General features: G+C 39.9%; 1 protein-coding gene across 1 annotated transcript; it reads right to left on the reverse strand.

The window, feature by feature from the left end:
• Positions 1-469: 469 nt before the first annotated feature.
• On the reverse strand, positions 470-3389 carry LOC117552043 (piggyBac transposable element-derived protein 4-like). The gene is made up of 3 exons (XM_034225236.1): positions 1788-3389; positions 1350-1693; positions 470-533 (listed from the first exon to the last, which is right to left on the reverse strand). Exons 1-3 carry the CDS (start codon positions 3105-3107, stop codon positions 470-472), a joined length of 1728 nt encoding a protein of 575 aa, XP_034081127.1. The 5' UTR covers positions 3108-3389.
• Between the last annotated feature and the right edge of the window lie 21238 nt (positions 3390-24627).

Here is a 24627-nt window from a genome sequence, read left to right on the forward strand (position 1 = left end):
CGGCGTTATAACTGGAGATCAAGGAATGCAGCGAAACGCGGAATTGGTTCGTCTGCAGCCTTCTATAGTATTAGCTAAAGAAATGATGTTGAACAAGTCTTATTAAGCTGAACATCGCCACAATTGTTCTGCTATGTATCGGTACTTATTTAATTTTCTTAACGTACGATGACAAGCATTAAGAATAACAACAAATAGCTATTTATCTTGCATATTGTCTCGTTTGATTATGAATGTAACGTTTATATAGTGGAACTACACTGTTTTATCAAAACCAAAGTGCCACGCAGTAACTTGGTAGGCCCATGCATGTATTTCAGCAGGAAATGTGCAACCTAGATTACATTTACCAACACAGACTATATAGAAATATTTGTAAAAGTTGTTAATGCGTTATTAAGTGAATATGGCATTAACCCTCCTGTTGTCTTTGGGTCGGTTTTCATGTATTTTTGAATAAAGGTTTCCTTTAGGTGATCCAGACAGGCTGGACCAGTTTCACCCAACGTTTCATCTCGCCTGTGCAGTGAACCCTTTGAGAGTCATCACTTCAGCACGGACTCATGGGTAGATCCTTTTTTTTTTTTAACCCTCCGGTATCATTTGATTGGACTACGCAAATTAGTCATTCGAGACAAAATGTCCACTGCAAAAGACTTTGATAAAAACATTATATAAAAAGGTTTTTTTCACAACTTTTTTGGGTTCAATCTTTAAAGCAACTTCCGCCCTAATAGAAAATACCAAAAATGTAATCATTCTCAGGATTTTAACCCTTTAAATGCCATTTTGAAAACATGAAACTGCTGTTTTTTTTTCATGATGAAAACAGAAAATGAGTTATTTTCCCAAAAATACATATCTGGGGACTGGCTCTTTTTTTTTTTTTATAACAGTCTTGGATATGTCAAAGATTAGCAACAAAATGGATTTTTTTGCATTATTAGTTTTTGCACAAAATCAGATTGAACAAAAAAGTTACAAATTAGTCATTCGGGACAAAAATGTCCACTTCCAAAAACTGCTCTAAAATGAACACAGATTAATATTTTTTAAAACTTTTTGGGGTTAAATCTTTCAATCAACTTCAGTCCTGATCAAAAATACCAAATGTTAAATTATGTTCAGGATTTTAACCCTTGAACTGTTAGTTTGAAAACATGAATTTGCGTTTTCTATGAAAAACATGCACAAAAAGGCAGTTATTTTCCATATAATAAATGTTGGGGGGGGTCGGCTTTTTTTTTTTTATCGCAGTCTTGGATATGTCAAAGATTAGCAACAACATTTATTTTTTTGCATTATTAGTTTTTGCACTTTTCTTTTTTTTCCCAGTGCACATCCAGCACAGTCCCCTCTTTTTTGTGGAGGCGGTTGTGCCGGTGTCAGGGACAGAGCCGCTTGCGATTGTGCCGGTGTCAGGGGCAGCTGCCGAGGCCTGAATGTCCGCCACTATGGTAACAGCAGCCGGTGTACGAGGTGGATGCTTTCTCCGCATGATTTTTGCAGACACCAGAGATCTCCCCAACTCCTCCAAGAAAAGCCTCCTCCTGAAGGACTTGGCTTGCGCCCAGGAGGGATCCACAGCAGTAAAAAGCACAAATGCGTTGAAGGCAGAGACATCTATCATGTTGTGGAAGAGGACCTGTGGCCACCGATGGGTCATCCTCCTGCAGCTGTAGGAGCCCACAACCTACAAAAGACCAATACAAAATTAATACAAATATTCTTTTAAATTATTAACAACTGTATCATGTATTATTTATATACTGGTAATGCCTCCATACCTTGTCTAGGTTGTCGACAGCTCCCTTGCAGTGGTTGTAGTCTGCAATGATCACAGGTTTCCTTTTCTCCTCCTCTGTCACAGCTGGGTCCCTGTGTTTGCTGCTGAGGAGGAGCACGTTTCTCCCCCGTTTGGGAATGTAGCTCACCGCTGTGGTGTTCTTGGTAAAACCAAAAAGAGAGGAGAGGGCAGCTCTCTGCCTCACCTGCAGGAGTTTGGATGGAAGCTCAGGCTTATTTCTTCGGATGGTTCCGACAAGGGCCACTTTCCTCTTTAGTAGCTCCTGCACAAGTGCATATGACGTGAAAAAATTGTCACAAGTCACAGTGATCCCTTGGAGCCCCTCTGTCATTTCCAGGACGACACGCTTTCCCTGGCCCACCTCGGCAGCACTGCCAGCAGCTTTACCGGTGTAAATCTGGCACTTCCAGGCATAGGAGGTTTCAACGTCAGCGGTGACCCAGATTTTCAGCCCATACTTTGCTGGCTTGCTTGGTATGTATTGCCGGAATTTGCAGCGGCCTCTGAAGGGGACAAGCTGCTCATCCACACACACATCTTCACCAGGGTTGAAAAGCATCGGAAGGCGATGTGTCCACTTCTCCCAGAGAGAGCGGATGGGGGCAAGCTTGTCCTCTCTGTGACGGGAAGGTCTCATCAGCTTGTCGTCAAACCGGAGGGTGGTATTCATCAACCGGAATTTGGTGTGGGTCATTGTGGCACGGAAGATGGCACGTCCACTGTGGTCATCCCAGAGGCTGCGGGTGGATTCGCCCTTCGATTTGTAAACTCCAGCCAATATCAGGAGACCGATGTATGCACGAATATCTGTGGCATCCACATCACTCCAGTTTGCCACCGAACGTCCCCCCTGCAAGTTTGTCATGTCGACAATACTACTGATGATCTCAGCAGTGAAAAATAAATTGAAGGAGGATTCCACGTCATCAATTCTTGTAATGGCATAACGCGTGGGCCCTGGAACCAAACCTCTGGCAGCGGGAATGTAGCGCAGCGTGTCGTTGTTAGAGGGAGACCAGATTTCACCATTTTTTGATGTCCACCCACTGCCAGAATCTTCTGTTTCCTCTGCAGTTTCAGCGGAAGGGTCAGAAGAAGAAGGATCAGACTCCACTACAAACTCCACATCACATTCTTCTTCTGAGGTTGTGTCTGATTCAGAAGAAGAGTCAAGCAACTCGCTGGAGGTTGCCGGCTGCATCACCATATCCCTAGCTTCTTCCACAGAGAAGCGCCTCTTCATCTTACTCGCTTGTTGCGTATCACAGGAATGAAACGACCAGCCAGCCAAACTACACATATTTATGGATCTGGCTTTGCAGCCAGGTGTTCGCTTATTGACTTAGTGCATGTATGGCTGTGTATGTTTGTATGCTAAAGAGACATTATCAAAGCCTTTGAAGTTCCAAACAATTCAAAACAACAAGGTCAAGCTGGGTCAAGATCATACCTCTGTTTACCTCTAAGACACATGAAACAGCACAAATGAAAACAAAATGCCACGAGAGAACACTTACTCCTACATTCTCACACACATCAAAGGTAAAGAGATGACGGGAAAATTGCGAATGCTGTAAACTGTAAATCAAGAAATGACAAGCATGTAATTCAATGTAAAATGTCACATCTGGTGATATACAGTAAAAAGGACAAATTGAACTATTTTCCTCCAATATAAAATCCTGACATTACAAAATGCATGATTTTATACCGGTATGGCGGAGAGATCAAAAGATGTGGTTATAATGGGAGTGGATGGGACATTTTTGTCTAATATGATTCTGTGCAAAAACTAATAATCCACCAAAATAAATGTTGTTGCTAATCTTTGACATATCCAAGACTGTGATAAAAAAAAAAAAGCCGAACCTCCCAACATTTATTATATGGAAAATAACTGCCTTTTTGTGCATGTTTTTCATAGAAAACGCAAATTCATGTTTTAAAACTGGCAGTTAAAGGGTTAAAATCCTGAACATAATTTAACATTTGGTATTTTTGATCAGGACTGAAGTTGATTGAAAGATTTAACCCCAAAAAGTTTTTAAAAATATTAATCTGTTGTCATTTTAGAGCAGTTTTTGGAAGTGGACATTTTTGTCCCAAATGACTAATATGTAACTTTTTTTGTTCAATCTGATTTTGTGCAAAAACTAATAATGCAAAAAAATAAATGTTGTTGCTAATCTTTGACATACCCAAGACTGTGATAAAAAAAAAAAGCCGACCCCCCCAACATTTATTATATGGAAAATAACTGCCTTTTGTGCATGTTTTTCATAGAAAACGCAAATTCATGTTTTCAAACTGGCAGTTCAAGGGTTAAAATCCTGAACATAATTTAACATTTGGTATTTTTGATCAGGACTGAAGTTGATTGAAAGATTTAACCCCAAAAAGTTAAAAAAAATATTAATCTGTTGTCATTTTAGAGCAGTTTTTGGAAGTGGACATTTTTGTCCCGAATGACTAATTTGTAACTTTTTTGTTCAATCTGATTTTGTGCAAAAACTAATATTGAAAAAAATCCATTTTGTTGCTAATCTTTGACATATCCAAGACTGTTATAAAAAAAAAAAAGAGCCAGTCCCCAGATATGTATTTTTGGGAAAATAACTAATTTTCTCTGTTTTCATCATGAAAAAAACCAGCAGTTTCAGGTTTTCAAAATGGCATCTAAAGGGATAAAATCCTGAGAATGATTACATTTTTGGTATTTTCTATTAGGGCAGAAGTTGCTTTAAAGATTGAACCCAAAAAAGTTGTGAAAAAAACCTTTTAATATAATGTTTTTATCAAAGTATTTTGCAGTGGACATTTTTGTCTCGAATGACTAATTTGCGTAGTCGATTTGTTACACAGTGAATTAAAGACCGATTTGAAAAATTGAAATTGGAATTCCAAAATAGATCGAGAAAATAACCTTGTTACAAAAATTCAGGCCGTTTGCACCAACACAACCAAAGTTATTGCAAAATGAAAAGGGAAAAATGACCCATATGGACAAAAACGTCCACAGTGATATCGGAGGGTTAAATAACTTGGTTCCATTTGTGAGTGTAAATTGTTGTTACTAATTAAATACATGTTATACATCATACAATGCTAAATAATTGTTATGGCACAGCTTGCACATCAGTGATGAGTAATGTTCTTTTGATTAAAGGCCAAATTAAGATTTTGCCAGTTAAGTATAGAAACCGATTTTTTTTTTGCAAACCATCACATTTCTCTTCAATTTATGCAAAGACTCTTTATCATAGATAGAGAATTGCCATTTCCCCCACATACTCTATGTTAAAAACAGATGAATTATATTACCTTTTTTTACATTATTTTAATAGCAACATTCATTCATCTGTTGTCATCTTATAACTTATTGATCTTAACAGCTATCACTGTAAAAAAAAAAAAGGATTTAATTTCATTTTACTATACAATATTTATCTTTACATTCTGTTCTTGCATATGTCTTATTATATTTACGTGTATATAGATTTCTGCCTGCACTAATTTATTATTCTTAATTTAATTTTGCATTGTTGGAGGAGCTCGGGACAGATGATTTTCATTGCCATTCCTACACTGTAGCCTATGTGCATATTGTTATGGAAATAATTGTCATAGACGCCAAGATGTGACATACAGGACAAACCTTGATGTCTGTTTACCTTCTTTAAGGACACAGGCTGCTTAGCCAATAATGTTATTGTTCCCATTCTGTGACCGGTCAATACTGGGTCACAGATGGTCTGTGTTGTGGGTACACTGGGACACTTCCTTCTCTGTATTTGTGGACTCCAAGGTGAAATCTTCGAGGTCATAGGTGTCCGAGGCAAGTAGCTCAGTGTTCCCACACTGTTTAGGCTATCTTCTCAAATATGTTGTTTACTCTCTGCGAAACCAGTTAGATGGGCTGGCAAGAGAGAGGCTCTCCAGAATTGACGTGGCAACTCTACCGTGAAGTCAGAACCTCTGACTCTTGGACTTGTGATGTGAATCCTCCGGCCGTTAACTCCAAATAAACCATCATGTGTTTGACATCAAAGCTACTGCTCTTCCCGTGTCTCCTTCCTGAGTCGGTGACTCCCACTGCATAGCTACACAGAAGTTTCCTCTACAAATTGGCGTTGTCGGCAGGATGCCAACAGATCTTCAGATTCTGGTAAGTGTGATTTTCAAATCTACTTTGGACATTGCCTTATCAGAATCTGTGATTGACGGTATCCTAAAATTACCTGTGAAACTGATCGGCTGCGTTTCCTTTTGGTTAATGAACATTTGGGGATGATAAACCCAGGGGATCAGTGTCTGGGGACTCAGTCCTGGCTTATTTCCTCTGTGTATGCTGCTCGGGACGGAAGGGCCATACAGGCATACACAGCTCATGTTTAGAGATACCTTAAAGAAAGAGCATCAGTGAAGTGGAGCTTCTGTGTGAATTGAAAGCAATGTAAAAGATTTGTATTGGACAAATCGCCGGATTTTGGGGGTCTTAGTGGCTAAGCACAGCAGTTGAAAATAAGCAGCCAGAGATATTTGCTGCTATCACCTCTCTGTAAAAACACGGCTCCAGCTGCAGCCTTGCGTGTGTGTGTAAAACCTCACCGTGTGTGTGTGGGGCTGGAGCAGTGCAGGCTGAGAGGGAGAAAGTCACAGCTTATTGCCTATAGGTTTTAACTCACGGCACCGCCGTCCTTCAAACGGGACGGTCTAAAAGCACTCGTTGTTTAGGACCGCTTTTCTCATGGTTAGACGGGCCAGCGCGAAGTGCGTGCATCACCCGATGCGCTACGGCTCTCTGGAGCAGGTGGCGGTCAGGAGTGCATACATACAATTATAGGCTAATTGATCAGAGGTGTGTAGTGGCAAGCAAGCATAGGCAAACTGTGTTTCACCTTGAGGTGAACTCGATAGCAAGTGTATATAGGCTGGTCGTACGGACTACAGTCAACTGAGCTGTTGTTTGGAGAGAAAGGGCAGGGGAAAAGTCTGTGGGCTCCGATCGGGGGGGGCACAGCGCCACTAGAAACAAATAGCCTAGTGGTTGTCGCAAGAGGATAAGCTAGTTATCGTTCTTGGACGGCTTTCAGGCACCGATAAATCACTTGTATGCAAGGGTGAGGCGTGAGAAGACGCCGCACTGGAGATAATTCCCCACCCCCCTCTAAGATCTCTAAAATCCGGACTAAATTGAGCTGAAGAGCTTTGCTGTCGCGCTGGTGTTTATTAAGAGTTCATGTTTTGTTTGTCTGATTGTTTGTATGGGGGTCTATATTGGTTTGTCCCGCCGTCTTGTGTATGTTTTGTAACAATAATGAATCAGTCCATAGACAGGGTAAAATGAACTAAACTTTAATTATCTCACCAAAAGTAAATGACCTGAGAAAAATAAAAAGTGTTTTTATGTCCTGCCTCTGAGTGCAGGGGAACATGTAAACAAGAAGCACACTGTTAAGGGTGAGCGCTAGGTGTAAGAAGAAAATAAGATTATATTGCTTTAATAATCCATTCTTAAATGGTATTGCTGGTATGTTAAGATATCTTTGTGACCTTGTATAAACCCTATGCCCCGTCCTGCGCCCGAGACCCTCAGAGACTTGCCTGAGGAGATCAGGGTTGCAAAATCTGGTTTTAGGTCAATGTTGTATTATTTGTTTCATTTATTCTTAATCTATGTATTGTATAGTAATAATGAATAAAAACGTAATGTATTGAACACATTCCGAAACAAAGCAGATAAGCAGAACTAGACTCAGACATAATACTAATTGTTGTTGAAACCTTTTGCGCTGTTGCAGCAAAATGGAAACTGTGTTAATTATTCTGTTCCAACTGGCCACTGGAATCAGATACTTAATATAAGTTGAAGTTCAATTACATTTTAAAAATAGTTTAACATTCTTTATTAAACTGCTTGAAATTATTTCTAGTATCAACCAATTGGTCTCTATAGACGATACTAAAATTAAAATAGTTGTTAAACTACTGACAAGTTTTCTGAAACCGAGCTTATGAACAACAGAGTAAAGGTCGCTGGTTAAGCCAGGATCAATATATTTGTTGAAGTTTTTATTGTGTGCATAATAAATGTGTTAAATTAATTGAGCAATTCTTTAAAAGTATAATGTTGCAATTTCTTTAAAATAAGTAATTACAGTTACAAAATAGGTGTTGTTTTCCAAGGGCCTCTCTTTCACAGGCACTTTGAATCATAACACTTCCAAGTCCTACAGAGATCAGTATCACTTTGTGTTGCAAGCCAAATCCAGGGGTTCTACTCGAGCCCAATTTTAAATACCATAAAGAAAAGTATTGAACCCAGCTCGAGCTAAATGTGAAATGTATTTAATTAATGTGCAAGTGTTTTGATGTATTTAAAATGTTCCAGTCTAGCTTCCTTCGAGTTTAGTATAAACAACATATTGGTTCTCATAACATTCTCACTGCTGTGCTGTCCCAAATGTTTTAACCTTGGGCAGACAAGCACACACACACTTTGGATGAGTAATCACTTCATCCAAATTGTAATTGTTGCCTTCTTTAAAGTTATTAGTAATTCAAGATTAATTATTAAATTAAATTAGGTACATAACATATAATAAACAAAATAACTTTGATTTGATCATTTTGTTCACAACATTAGACCTTGTCCTCTAATCTCTACTAGAATAAGATAAGTGTGCATGTTTGGGTGTGGAACACTCCTGTAATGTACCTAATCTTGTTATCCTTTTCATTACAGAGCTGAGGAAATGGTGTATTGCTTAGATTCGGATCCGTGCAAAGTCCAATTATGACTGACTTTAGTTCTAATGTTAATTTGATTTCAACCAATAAGGAATTATTTAGATTAACTCAACATTTCACATGATGGATTAGTGCTCCACATTTTTCCCACTAATTTGTTGTGCAATTAGGCCAATGGTAAAGAGAGACATTGATGACCTTGTGTCCCTTTTGTTGGTACGTGGTTCCATTCTGTCTATGGCCTTGGACGGCTTCACTAAGAATCACCCAGTTCTGACACAGTTCTGAGTGCAGTCACAGAGATGCTATGGCTGCTCTACATGAAATGACATTAATGGTCTGGTCTGAGAATGGACACCATTACCTGCTTCCAGAGACAATGCCGCTCCTCAGACTGAACAATACTGTCTCACGTGGGCCACTCCCCCCACCAAGCCATGAACTGAAAGCTTGACATCTGAAAGAACACCTGGAAGCCTCCCGGTCACACCAGCACCAACCCTTGGGTCAGTCAGATGGGACTAACGGCTTAACTTAGGGCATTTGGTTCAGAAATATGACTCTCGTTACCGCAGAGTGGGTTGTTTTTTTAAGGCTATTCATACTGCTATGCAGAGGATGCCTGTAGGTTGGCAAGCTGTTAAAAACCCCTACTATTTTTTAAAATAGGCCTAAATGTCAGGAGCCTCTTAATGTGTAGTTCTACATGTATTCACATTATATGGACAATGTTTCCACCTGGTAAAACTAAAGGCTGCACGGTACTCAGGCTACAATACGACCATTCTGTTCTGCTCTAACGATTCAATTGATAGATTCTACATCAAAACAATTAGCTTTTATTGTTTCCAATGATAACGTCATTTTAAGTGGAGGAATGCAAACCAGTTTTCAAATGTAAGGTTTTGAATGTGTTTGACATTTCTCAGTAAAAACACCCTCAGACACCCACTATCATTCATGCTATGCCTTCAGTAGTGACTCAGATGTTAAGGGGGATGAAGCTTTTCCTCCCAAATCAGATATGCTTTGTTTTTTTAACAAAGGTATGCATTTCCTGCATAATATATGTTTCTCACAATTGTTTGTTTTTTTGTAAGCTGCACACAGGTGATACTGAGTCTTCTCGAGTAATATATTACACCATGCTTAAATAGACTCCTAAGTTATTATTTCATATGAGACATATGTAAGAAAAGGGAGGGAAGAGTCAATTATATTGAGTAATTGATTTTATATTGGAACATTTATTTCTCAAACCTGTTTTATGGAAGAGGAAAATATTTCTGATAAACTAATGTTATCAAACGGTAAATGGTGAATTAATATAACATTTAGAATCATTGAGAAGGGGTGATATCCGCAGGGACTAGCTCACCTTTAAATTACAATAACATTTCTCTACTTTGGACTGATGAGTTTATGATTCTTGCATGTTAAATGACTAACACAAACCTTACATTTATGCATGTGCATGTCTCAGGAAGGCTCCCAAATAATTCTGAGGGGCCTATCCTATTTTTGTATTTAAATGATAATGTGCTAATCCATTACCTTGAGTTGTCTGCACTCAGGAAAACATCCCTATCAAGTGTTAACCCAATAACTACAGTAGGACAGCTCTGAAGGCCAAGGGTCAGAGAGAGAGAGCTACGTGGGTCCACGCCAGCCACTGCAAGGTCCTAGTCACCAACAAAAGTGGATGACAACAAGTGATGTGTCCTAATCACCAACAGAAGTTGATGACAACAAGTGATGTGTCCTAATCACCAACTTGCACCACACTTGCACTACATACACCAAAACACACTACACACAAGGTGTCACAAGCAAGTGCCAGCTGAGCGGTTCCATATGCTCTCTGGTTCCTCGTTTGTGTTACCGGTGTGCGGAATCTGACTGTCCGTGTCACAAAATCGACCGAAGGAATACACACACACACCCCATGGAGCATTCCCACCTCGTGATGACGGCTCGCCTGGGAAAACGACAACGCAACCGTGAGCAATACAACTGGCCTGGCCCAGTGATGTGGGGTTTAGCTCGCCACAAGATTACGTTTGGTTGTGCGGCGACAAGCTCTATCAAGTTCTGGCTCCCCTCTGGATAGGTACATGCACTCTAGTGGATTTGAATCCAGCAATCAGGCTTAACAACACTACTCTTTAATGTATTATCCATGCATAGAAAGACCTACAATGATGTTTCAAGTACTGGATTAATTTCAGTTTTGGCCCAAAACAAATATTTATAATATTTCATATAACAATTATGTAGCATATTTGATCCTCAAATTAGAGAAGTATAATTTAAAGAAATTGATATTCTCAACATTAGATAAACACAGAAGAATCCTTTCCAAGTACCATAAGTAGCTCAGGTAAGTATGGCTAATAGGAATACTGATAGACTTAATTTGGTACAGATCAGTGGTAGCATTTACAAATGTAATAATTCAAGGTTTAAAAATGTTTAATCCTTCCTTTCCAGGTTTTTACAAACGTCTTTGAATATTTGCCTAACTTTTCCTTTTCAGATTTTGAACAATGTACTTGACTAAAATGAATGTATTGATTTCACTAAGTGCCTTACTCTTGACTAAAGCGTATTTAAGTAAACGTAAAAGTAATCCTAAAATTGAGGACACTGCACTTTTGCAGATTACAGATTGATCAAATCACCAGTTTGAATTCTATACTCTAACTGTGAATTTTTAGCTGGATCTCTTACGATCCTGAGTTTTAAAATGCTTTTGACTAGTGATTGCCTTGAAGTAAATCTTTAAAGCGGCAAGCTGGTTTTGATTTGAATGAAATTAACTAATGGTAAATGATAAAATATATTAGTTTAAAAACAAATATTTAGCCATTGTGCACCTGTGTTTTATGTGTGTTCATTATTATGCTTTTGACAAAAGATGATCAAACACTGATGAGAGATGATTTTTTCTATTATGATTGGCTGTATCAATCATTGTGATTGAATGTTTCAATCTTATTCTACTTTGTGATGTAATTAATGTAAGGTGAGACCACACTCGAATCTGGAGACGCCTATTGAGTTAATTATTGACCAAATTATTATTAGACTAATGTTTTTAGGTTATCATAAATGATAAAAAGAGAGGACTGTTATGGAAATAATTGTCATATACGCCAAGATGTGACATACAGGACAAACCTTGATGTCTGTTTACCTTCTTTAAGGACACAGGCTGCTTAGCCAATAATGTTATTGTTCCCATTCTGTGACCGGTCAATACTGGGTCACAGATGGTCTGTGTTGTGGGTACACTGGGACACTTCCTTCTCTGTATTTGTGGACTCCAAGGTGAAATCTTCGAGGTCATAGGTGTCCGAGGCAAGTAGCTCAGTGTTCCCACACTGTTTAGGCTATCTCCTCAAATATGTTGTTTACTCTCTGCGAAACCAGTTAGATGGGCTGGCAAGAGAGAGGCTCTCCAGAATTGACGTGGCAACTCTACCGTGAAGTCAGAACCTCTGACTCTTGGACTTGTGATGTGAATCCTCCGGCCGTTAACTCCAAATAAACCATCATGTGTTTGACATCAAAGCTACTGCTCTTCCCGTGTCTCCTTCCTGAGTCGGTGACTCCCACTGCATAGCTACACAGAAGTTTCCTCTACACATATGACATAAATCCTTTGAATCTGAATCTTAGAAACACGTAATTGTTGAATGGATTAACTGCATAATGAACATGTTGGCCCTCTATTGTCTTTTATAATGCACTCTTAAATTTAAAACAACATTATTCAAAAGAAAGTTGAATATCTACAGACCTCAAAAATTATTTTATGTGTTTTTGTTTATTATTTTTATTAGGGAAGGAGATGCCTGAAAAACACTGCAGTGCCCACCATTTTCTATTTCACCAATGGCAAAGAACAACAGCCTAGAAGGAAAAGCAGGGTGAGGAGCAATGAGGAGGTAAGTGACAGTCCTAGTTCGATTGTTAATAGCAATGAGGAGGTTGCAGATGTAGATCATGGTAGTGGTGAAAACAGTCTTGCTGCTGATCAGAGCAATATCATTATGATACAAGGCACACCTGAAGAAGCCTTTGTTGTTCCACATGTGGAGCATAATGACATTCCAACAGTCAATGCTTGTGAGGATGTTGGTTTGGGTAGCAGCAGCCAACAAACAAAACAAATTGGAAAACAGGCAGACTCCGCCTCTGTTCACTCTTACCCCCTAATCCCACCAGGAGCGTCTGCGCTGCGTTGCGGCGTTTTTAGCGATCGCGGCCACTCTAGTCAATGGGTGCTATTCCACCAGACCCGCTGCACCGCGCTGCGCCGCGTCCCAGAAGCTCCTCGCCGCAAGGAATTTCTAAAATATAGGGTGAATCCTATTTTTGACGCGGCGCAGCGCGGCACAGGCAGGAAGTGGAACGTTCATCCAACAACTGCGAGGCTGCACACACGACGCTCCGCTTCCGCAACGTTTTGAAACGCGCCTGGTGGGTTATGACGCAGGAGGAGGTCGCAGCGCGGCGCAGCCGCAGCGCAGACGCTTCCAGTGGGATCAGGGGGTTACACTTGGGCTTTAAACTAAGACGGGTCATACTCAGACCCGGCGCCAGAACAAATCTAAAGGGAGGGCCTATGATTTTCATGGGAGGGCACACAAAACCGTCACGTGCTGCGGGCCTGCGGCACAATATATATCAAACAGCAAGGCCAACAGCATTGCGTAAAGACGCACACTTATCGCAAACATACACAAATAAAGGGCAACATAGCAACCACTTTGAAACATTGTGTGCGTGGCAGCACAGACACTGGTAAATCACGAGCAAGGTTGACAGCTAAAAAAGCTATAATATAAACGACAGCTGACACGTAATAATGGCTCCGTGCCAGCTGATCTGCACCAAAGTACTAATTTCCTTATTTGTTTCCTCGCGTATCTGTCTCTCTCTCCACAAACTCTCACATGAGATGTGTTCTTTTGATGCGGCATGCCTTAGCAGTCCTTTATCAGTCTGTAATGCGTGTTTCCAGTCGCAAAAACCTTTGACAGTAAAAGCCGCATCAGATGAAGACGTATTCACTTTAAACTGTCTACAGGGGAAACAAAAGGCTGCGTCTGCTTTTAACGAATATTCAAGCTATGGTCTGTTGTGTACCATGCAGCGGCAAAAGTGCGCTTCTTTCCTGAAAACAATCTCCCTGGATAACGATCCAGCTTCACCTGCTTGGGTTTATTAACCCCAAGATCATCGCTAACTCAGCCCCGGGGTTTGCCGAGGTCAAGCTTGTGACATTAAGGCGTGCTGCTGCAACGGCAGGTGCAGGGTCGCCAGCAGCACCATCGGCTGCAGTTCTTTCATCGCTATTTCGTTTGAATAAATCCTTAGACCTTTTGAGCCAATTTTTTATGTCCATTTTGTAATGCAAACAGAAATGGGAGTCTACAGAATGCACAATAAACAAATCCAGAATAGGCAGCAGAGTGTGACGCTGTGATTGGTCTAAATGGGGACGAATCACAAATCACAGACACATGCATTTATTTGACGTAGCCTGCGATTTTTTTTGTTTGTTCTGACATCACATACATCGTAGCATAAAAGTTCACAGTTTATTTATAATTAAAAAAATAAAATATATATATGTTTTAATTTTTATAAATAATAAAAAACGTGTTTATTTGGGGAGGGCAGGAATGTCAAATGGGAGGGCCTGGCCCTCCCTGGCCCTCCCACGGCGCCGGGCATGGTCATACTGAATAGTTTGTGCACACATTTTTAACATGTGATCTTTCTTTCATGTAGGACGCTTGAGGGAAGTTGCAACGCCTCGGCCAATGTGATGTCTTCTCCACGTGAAAGAGATTGAAGGCATAATTTATAACTTGAGACAATTTTCCAAAAGTTATGACTTTTACTTAGGTAGTAATGGATTACATCTAACACGAATCAAGATCGTATAGACAAAAAGGAAAGTGTAATCCTTAGTTACATAGGAAAAGATGTAATCGGATTAGTTTGACTTTTTTTAATAATAGGGAAACTCAGGATTACAATCTTATTCAAAACCTAAAAAGAGCATATAGTGTTTGTTGTAAAATGATCAAATTGTATCTCTTCTCTGGAAGCAGTACTGTTCTGTAGGCTAATACTTTAATTGTGAATCTATATACACCTACTGCCTGAATCTGCTTTATGGTATTATATTATACATTTAAGTAAAAAAATCATATTAATATTTCTTCTCTCCTGTGTTTATTTGCATTGCATTTGATATTGAGGTAATCCAAAAGAAAAAGAAAGTTATCACGTTACATTACTTTTATATCTTGATACTCACATGAAGTTACTGGTTGTGTTTTTGGCAAGTAGCCCTCCCAACCCTGTACATAAGTTATATCATGTCAATTACTGATACAGTTGTTGCACATCTTTAATTTATTTTCTAGTGTACTTAAGTCATAAAATGATTCGAAACCTTTACTTTTCATAAAATGCAAGATGTAACTTTCAATGTGGCTTGTGTATTTATCACATTTTAAATGTGAAATAGATTTGATTAAATAAAGAGTAAAAGCACAATCTTAAATGTTGACATTTATCATTTTCCTATGCTTATTGTTAATGTAGTGGTGTTATAAACAAAATGTTGTCGTAAAGGAAATTAAGATGTTTTTTATTTGTTGACAAAAGATTTAAAGTTGATGCTCACAACATGTGGGAACATTTATGGAGAAAAATGTTTCTATTGTAAAACAAATATTTATCTGCATACTGAACAATTTCGAAACTCTCTAAAAGGTATTATCTTCTGTGATGTTACGACCCTGTAGGGATTGTGGGTATTGCACTTCATAATTACATTCTATGGTATGCTTATGACATATTTGATGCCAAAATACATGGGATTAGGGGAGACCTTCTTGTTGTTTGCATTGTCACTGATAAATGATAGCGTAGTATTCATTGTCAAGACTTTGTGTTTTTAAACTTGGGACTCTTTTCAGACCGCTACGGCTTGGGAAAAGATTTGAGCCTTAATGTGTAATGTTTTCTGTATTGTATGGTAAGCTTATCCTTTCATTTGATAGTCCCATTTGGATGTGATAGCTAACATTTTCAGTAAGCAGTAGACAAAAGAAGTGAAAATATGAATGTAATTTATTTTCAATATTTACATACAGAATTATTTTTAACAAATAAAATAACAAAAAAGATCATAACAAATACAAAATAAAAGGTTTGACAGACAGCCATGCCCAGCATGGGCCTGGAGAGCTACATAGTCCATTGGGGGAAGAGGGGGGGGTGGGATGTGGGGAAGAGGAAGAGCAGCTATGTTAACAGTGTTATGGCTACAGATGTAATATCTAACTCAACATTAGCCATGACAGTCTGGGCTTAGCAAGGGCCGTACAAAACATACTCTAAAGGCCAAATCCAAAAACAGTGATACTGACATTTTAGCAGTTCAGTCTTTGGAGGTGGTCTTTCAGGCAATTGGCTAGTGACTTAAAAAATATAATTTCCCCAAGGGGTGAAATGAACTCTATCTCGCAAAAAAAGCCCAGGACTGTCATGTCTAATGTTGGAGTGGTCAACAATGACACCATTTAGGCTATGAACAAAAGTAGCCATAACACTGTTAACAAACTTCCGGGCCTTGTCAATTTTGACAGGATTTGCACCAGCCCTCCACCGGCGCCTCTGGTTGATCTGGGAGAGCATGATCTTCATGCCAGGGTGCCGATGGTGAAGCTGGTGCAGGTCCTCCTTCATCTGGTTCAGCAACTGAACACTGGGCACATCCCCCAAGTCATTGCCGCCACAGTGGATGAGGAGGACATCCGGGACTGCTCTTCCTCGCAGGGAGTAGGAAAAGAAAGGGAGGACACCTCTCCAGCGCAGTCCACCCCAACCGAACCAGCACACCCTCAGGTCAAGGCCAAGGTTGCTGCCGATGGTCTCTGTTGCTCTCTGGGCTCCACGCCGGACATAGCTGTCTCCGATTATCCATACAGTCACTATGGGAGGAAAATAAATGAGAGTAACAAATGCTTCAGATAATGAGGAATATCAAATTAGGTATAAAGGGTTGCTCATTTTGTTCCTTTGACAATAACATACAAAATAACTATGAAATCACACCTGTATGGTTAAAAGTAACAAGAAAACCTCAAAAAACAGATTAACAGCACAGTTTATATATATATATATATATATATTTATATACTGTGTGCTGTTTATCTACAATTGTGCACACATGTATATATATATATACATATATGTATAGTGTGTGTGTGTAATGTCAACCATCTGAAGTCATGTAAAGTAAGCCAGGACCATTAACTTACAGGTTGTGCAGTTTGGCGTGGAGGAGGTTGCCATCTTCTTTTTTCTTAATGCTGAAAGAAATAAAAATGGTTTAATCAATATAAAAGCACCTTTCTTTTTCTACAGTCATATTTCATTCATTAAATTTAATTCACGCAACACTGGCCATATCTCTGGTAGTTTACAAAGTTTAGTTACAAATGACATTTATATTTGAAAAACGGTGAAGCACTTAAAAAACAATTGTATAGTGTAGGTTCAAGAACATTTAAATCAAAAGGACAAGTTTTGTAAAGTTACAGGGTATCTTACCTTCAGAATATGCCGGGAACGAGGAGCAGTGACCGCAAGCTGGGTTGTTAGCATAGACTGTGTTGTTAGCATAGGTTGTTAGCTTAATACTGAGAGCATGTTAGCTTAGCTTCTTAGCCTGAACTAGGTCTGGAACGTCACGCTCGTTGGCAGCAGGTCCCGCCCTGTCCCGCCTCAGCACCGCCTCTTTGCTTTTATTTGGAGCAGGCGGGAGAAGGCGGGAGTTAGACTCTGACGTCACTGTCGAGCCGTTAGTAGCCGACTCCGCCTACTAAGGGCTTCACGGCAACTCTGCAGAATCCTATGGGTGACGTCACGGACCCTACGTCCATTTATATATACAGTCTATGATATAAACACGTGTTTATATATATATATATATATATATATATATATATATATCTATGGTTGTACCTACACTTCCTACAGCGTAACCTGAGACCAGGGGCCTCATTTATAACGCCGTGCGTAGGATTCACGTGGGAAGGTTGCTTACGTAGTAGAAATCCAAAAAAATAGGTACAGAAATGTTCCGACATTTTCCGATTCACCAAACATTGCGTACCGGCGAGGAAAGTGCGTACAGTACTTCCTACGCCGGTTTCCCTTTATAAATCAAAATCGACTCGAAATGCGGTGCAGCTTTTGCGGGCTTCACGTAACGCCCAGATTTGCCTATAAATAGTCAAAGAAACGCCCATTCATTCATTCATTTTGACTGACTTTATGAAGAAGATCGCAGGAAATGACGACAGAACAGCTAAAAAAGACATCTCACACCGTGCAAGATATTGGTTATTTTGGGGAGGTTGAGATAAATCATATTGTTTGGTGGATGCAGTTTGAACCAGAGTAGCAGCATGGAGGTCGGATCGTCACCAAAATAAATAAATAAGTGGTCCGAAAAAGTCTAATGACAAAATAAATACACATAGCCTTCCTCAGGCAGTGTGCTTGTACCGGGGACAGGAGACACCCCCTTGATGAGAGACTGTAAGAAATGATCGGGGAATCCCTCCGGAGTGGAGTCATGACGACTGGATCTGAATTATTTGTTTGTATTTTGTGGTTTGTGTCCCAGCTGTCGATCAGCTGTGCGCAGCGTCTCCGCTGCAGCCTGTGCATCTCAACCCCGCCCCCCCGCAGCAACTCTATATCCACCAGTTAAAGGAAATACAACTATGTGTTGTGTTATATTAGCTGTACAATTGACCACATATGGTGTTCTTAGTTTCCGTACCTCCTGTGTTTTACGAGCGACTTATCAAGTCTTGGCAAACGGCATAAAACACGATTAAACGTGATAGTAGGCCTATAACCATGCTCGTAACCTATAGAAATGCAAAACGGCGTCAGTTTAGACGTAATTCTGTCCTCCTGCTTACCGCATCATTTATGAGAAAATATTTCATAACATTAACACAACATATTCGAGTTGGTTTTAAATAACATTTCTGTATTTATTTATTTCTCCAAGTTATGTTTTTGTGTGCACTGAGGAGTCTCAAACAGGCGTTTGTTAAATCATTTTAAGATTGGCTTTAATCAATGTTTGAAAATGAATTCTTCATATATGATAAATGAGAGGTAACGTTTTATTTATGTTATTATTTCCACACAGTTCTCTCCATTCTTCCTTCTGCCAACGGTGTTGCAGTTTCTCGTCTCTCCCGTTTTTGTGCTTAGTGCGTACGCATGGGTTAGAGTTTGCGTGGAGGACCGCACATTTTCCCGTCAAGTTAGTATTTTATAAATCGCATTGCGTAGAAACTGGCACACGCCATTTTTTTAGCGTATATCCCTTTATAAATGAGGCCCCAGGGCCGGCCCATCGCACTGGCGTTATAGATGTTCGCCTTGGGCGCCAGATCTGTGGAGGCGCTGCGCTGACAGCTCTGGGAGGAAACAAAATGTTTTGACCGTTGGTGCTCATCCTAATGTTCGGCCTTGTTGTAACAACATTCATAATTAAGTAAATGTAACACCCTTTTCATCCCGGTTACACTTTTCATTTGCCCTGTACGATGGGCGCTGTAAGTGATGAAAATGGGGGATGTTGGCTTATCTGGCAACCGCAGCTCACAGCTAAAGTGCGAGTGAGCGTGGGAGCGAGCGATGGAGAAAGGGAGGGTGCACCGGTACCGCTGTTGTTATTAGAATCTGGCAGAGGTGGGAATAAGTCCTACATGTGCAAGTCATGAGCAAGTCTCAAGTCTTGACCTACAAGTATCAAGCAAGTCCCAAGTCACTGTGATGAGAGTCAAGCAAGTCAAGTCAAGTCATTGTTCAGGTCAAGCAAGTCAAGTCAAGTCATACGAAATTCTGATGAATAAGCCCAGTTTCCGCATTTAAATCAGTTCAGACAGTGGTTATGAAAATGGATTTAACCCACACTATGATCTTCATTACATACACAGTTAATCATTTGAAATCTAATTTAGACCGATGACAATCATATTAGATTCATATTAACCCTAGAACTGCAGACAATATAGCTAGGACTTAATCAAAAAGTCTGTTCAAAAAGGCAGAATTCCAGGTAAGAAAATCATATATGGCATTTGCCATTACACATATTTAATTTAAATGTCTGTTAACACTAGAACCGCCAACAGCGTCAGCACCTATATAGATATCATTTTCAAATCATTTAATTTGTTCCTCTTCATAATTTCCTTATAAACTAAGTAGGACGATATTTAAAACTCACTTAAAGGGATAGTGGAAATCCGCGAATTTTGGGTTTATCTTATGTATTTTTATTAAAAATAAGCATAATAAACAATTTTTTTTAATTTCATGCGCCTAGTTTCATTTTATTTTCAATTTTACTGCGCCCTCTCAATGAAACGAAATACTTCGGGAATCGTCGGGAATCTTCGGGTGATGACGAGAGCATAGGAAGACGGGCACAAACAATGGCGGACATTCAATAGCATTTGCATGTGAATAGCCGACCTTTATTATGGTACCGAGTATATTACCATAAATATGATGATTGATTATCAGTAAAAAATTCTACGTGACACAACGACATTGGATTAACCTTGAGATGCGTTTTTATTCCGTTGAACACAACTTTTGATCACAAATCAAAAAAAGGTAAGACGTAATTATTGTAATATTTTTGGAACCGGATGTTGTTTACTTTCTCTTTTCTGGCTGATAGCTCCAGGAATTCGAGGTCGGACAGTGATGACATTACATGTGTGGAATCTGTGGAGTCTCAGCTTTAAATCGTATATCTTGTTTGTGCAGTTAAGATAGTAATAAGGGCATTTCTACCGTGTGTTGTGTGTAAAAAAGCGTTAGCATTAGTTAGCATTGTTTCGCTCAATGCTAATTCAAAGGCTTGGTATTACTCTTGTGTTTTTTCTAGCTAACAATTGTTCTTATTGTCAGTTAGCGGAGTTTCTTACCTTTAAAAGGGTATGAAACATTAATAGTTTCATAAATGTTAAGAAGCCCTGAGACATGTGAGAGAAAAAAAACTGTGGGAGGGGTCCACTGGGGGGACCTTCGGGCTTAACTGGTTAACAATGACAGTGTGAGAAAAAGTTTTTAGAGAGTACTTGTCCATGGACAAGTGAGTTTGGCAATTTACTTGTCCGAATACATTTTTCACTTGTCCAGAATGGACAAATTGGGGCCACTGGAATCTTCTTCTTCGTCATCGTATTTTACATTTTCCCACGGTTTTTACGACACCGCTAACGTAAGTGAGCAGTAAGATTGTACTGCATCACACATAGGGTTGGGTATCGTTTGGATTTTAACGATTCCGGTTCTGCTTTTCGATTCCGGTTATTTTCGGTTCTCAATTCCGGTTCTTTGAGAGGGTAAAAATAAGTCAAACTGGGAGAAAAATATATTTATGAAAACATTAAGTCAAATCTGTATTCCTATTTACAAATCACTTCATACTTTTTAATTTCTTACGGTTATTGAATACAATTATATAAAAATAATCTCTGCATTGTTTAGTTAGTTCTAAGTGGTGCAGTTTGAGAATGTACAATTGGCCCAGTGTCCTCTGATGTTACACTGCAACCTGCCTGTGAGACAGAGTCCAACCACACATGTCCAACACATAGGACATAACCTAATAATAATAATAATAATACATTATATTTATAGCCTATAGGCCTAGCGCTTTTCTACAACTCAAAGACGCTTGCACTCTTACACATGTCCTGCAATACACATGCTGCAGCTGCCCAGCTGCTCACTGTTTGTAAAAGTAAATAAATAGTATTTTCATTTCAATAATGTAGCTACTTTCTATACCCTGCTTCATAAACAATACTGACATCCCTGTGCTCCTCCGAGTCTGGGGGTCCGGGGATGTGAGGACAGCGCGAGGACACAGACAGGGAGGCTGCTTTACTTCATAAAGGAAATGGCGGTCAATATTAACAACACAGGAGCTAAAACACTTAATAACCTTCATTACGTGTTAGAGAAAGAACATAAGAAAGTTTGACAAAGATGAGGCTGTTAAACGGGCAGCGGATCCGCTGTGTGTAGAAAGAGAGAGAGAGACACTGAGCTGCACCGTGCAGCGATCAGCTGATACGGAGCATAGAGAGAGCTGCAGTCCGCGGGGCTAGGCCTCACCTCCTGTCCTCACAACTCTTATTAATCCCGGTACCGGACAATTGTTATTTGTTCCTACTCAGAACCGAGTTTTGCTTCCCAACCCTGCCACTGTGCTACACTTCCCACCCCGCTCCGCCCCGCCCCGCCCCGCCCCCGTCTAACTGTACAGAAAGCGCGAGATGCATTTCCTTAGGAATCGACAAGCAGAACCGAAACTAACATTTCTAAACGAACAATGGCGGACACGTACAATTTGCGAATGAGTTCTGCCTTTTGTAAACTGAATGTATCAATAATTTGTCAATAAACGTCACTTGTCCGCCGGACAAGTCAATTGACAGATCTACTTGTCCGATATTGTAAATAACACGTCCCGGACGGTGGGACGTGTACTTTTTCGCACACTGAATGATTAATATTTGTAAAGGCTACAGGTGATCTTAAGATGCGTGAGCTATGCTTAGGGGCCTACCAGTCAAGATTATTTGTGCGTAGGGGTGCATCATCTGGCGCCTGGTCCTGGTCATCCTCGCCATTGCCCATGCCGTGAACCATCACCTCGGGCTCGAACAAATAAGGACGTAATGGTCCATCGTCTGGCTCAATATTCTCACCATCGTCGCTTACTGAACCGGATTCAGATTCAGTTCCTAAAACGACATTTTCGTAGGAAAGCCGAGAGGATGTTTCTGACTCGCTATCATCACTGGATACCTCGTACAATCCTTCTTCTTTGTCTGGTATATTTGCCCTTCCACGTTCATTCTGCATAGATGACATGGTTTGTTATCGTATCGTCTTCCTAAGTTTTCGTCACTTCCGGTTTGGCTGAGTCGAACATTTCGTTTCTAAAAAACTTTGGGGAAGCTGCAATAAAGTGCTTCTAACATGCGTAAGGCAATTATTATATATTTTTTAATCAGGTGTGATTGTTTTGGTACGTAATTATGCTTGTATATAAGTTAAAACGAAACTATTTGAGGTTCCATTTCCACTATCCCTTTAATTGGGTTAATTTAGAAATTGCTTCAGTTTATCATCATAATAATAATAATGCATTGTATTTATATAGCGCTTTTCACAACTCAAAGACGCTTTACAGTATGAGGGAGGGTAGACAAACAAGGACAGGCAAACAAGTAAGTATAGTAAAATAAATAAATAAAAAGGCAGTCAAGAGGAAGTTGATTGAGAGGGGGGGGGCTTATGGGTAGACAGAGTTGAAAATATGTTTTTGAGGCGGGACTGAAAGACTGTGAGGGACTCAGAGTCACGGAGATCTTGGGGGAGGGAATTCTAGAGCCTAGAAGCTGCCACTGAGAAGGCTCTGTCCCCAAAGCTGCAGAGTGTGGTTGATCATAACAGATCAACAAGTTCAGATTCATTTGACAATAAATCAAGGAATGATGCATTTCTACAAACAAAAACAACATAATTAAAACATTTAAACAAACTACTAAAAGTAGATGAACTACATTATTCAAAAGTGTACAGTAACTTCTGATAACAACACAGGGGAAATAAACGAGGCATCTCTTTTCCTCTCTCCCTCTCCTGACAGCCCGTCACTATCAGGGTTAGTAAAAATGAATCCCTTGGAGGTTCTAGTGTTCATTTACCGTTGTCTTCTCTTTGCAATGCTTAATCGATTTGAAACCAAGTCTAACGTAGCTTAAACTTAACGTTAGCATTCTAGCTAATACAACACATGCACGCACCTTTCTCTGTGGTTTTTTTTGTAGTGACGAATGAAGTTGGATGTTGTTGTGGTCGTGTCACTGATCTTTATGCTGCAGACCCTGCATACCGCTGTTCTCTTCTTATTACCGTCATCGACAACATAATCCTTGAATCCAAACTTCACTATTTTTGGAGTAAAGCTAGCCGCTGCCATGTTAACTGAGACTCCTGCCTTCTAGTGGGTTGCCAGGTTTGCGCGCATGGCGCTATAATCACGTTTTTCGAAAAAACTCAACGTAATATCTCACTTCAAAAACAAACGCCAATATTTAATTTTAAACAGTCAAGTCCTTTCAAGTCATCTATCTCAAGCTTAAGTCAAGTCTCAAGTCATGAATACCAAGTCAAAGTCAAGTCAAGTCTTTTATCAATGTTAGTCAAGCAAGTCTCAAGTAAAAAAATATGGGACTCCAGGGTTTCCCACACATAGACTATACTTGGGCGGGCCGCCCAGGTATATTAACGGCCGCCCAAGTATATTTCGCGACCCATTTAGGTTTTTTTTAAATTTTATTTATTTTTTATAATTCTTTTTTTATATATATATATATTTTATTCGTCCGTGACCACGACGCCATCTGCGATCGATTAACTTGTAGACAATTATTCCTCGCTCCCTTGCTCTGATCTCGCCTCCTTCTGGCCTGTTAAGTGGCCTGCCTCACACAGGGTGACTGGCTGTCCACATGATGTGGCCTGCCGACATGGCCACTGTCATACAGATCATACATCAAAGCCCTTGATTGGTCTCTGTGTGTCATTCAAGCTCGGGATAACCTCAGCTCAGGTGAGGTAAAGGACTCTCTGAGTGTTTAGATAGTTAACTTAGTCTAAGTTCTCAGTGGGTCTCAAATGGTGTGGTCACCATTTATGTAAACACATATTTCCATTTGAGAGGGTAGTAATTGGTCTAATGGATAGTGAGGTGGGCTGAAGATCGGAAGGCTGTGAGTTCAAATCCCGCCAGGAACACCACCACTAGTGTACCCTTGAGTAAGGCACTTAGCCCTTAGTTACTCCAGGGAGAATGTCCCTGTAATCGGTCATTATAAGTCGCTTTGGATAAAAGCGTCAGCTAAATGAAATGT

Source organism: Gymnodraco acuticeps, unplaced genomic scaffold (assembly GCF_902827175.1).
Source record: "Gymnodraco acuticeps unplaced genomic scaffold, fGymAcu1.1, whole genome shotgun sequence".
Lineage (NCBI taxonomy): Eukaryota > Metazoa > Chordata > Actinopteri > Perciformes > Bathydraconidae > Gymnodraco > Gymnodraco acuticeps.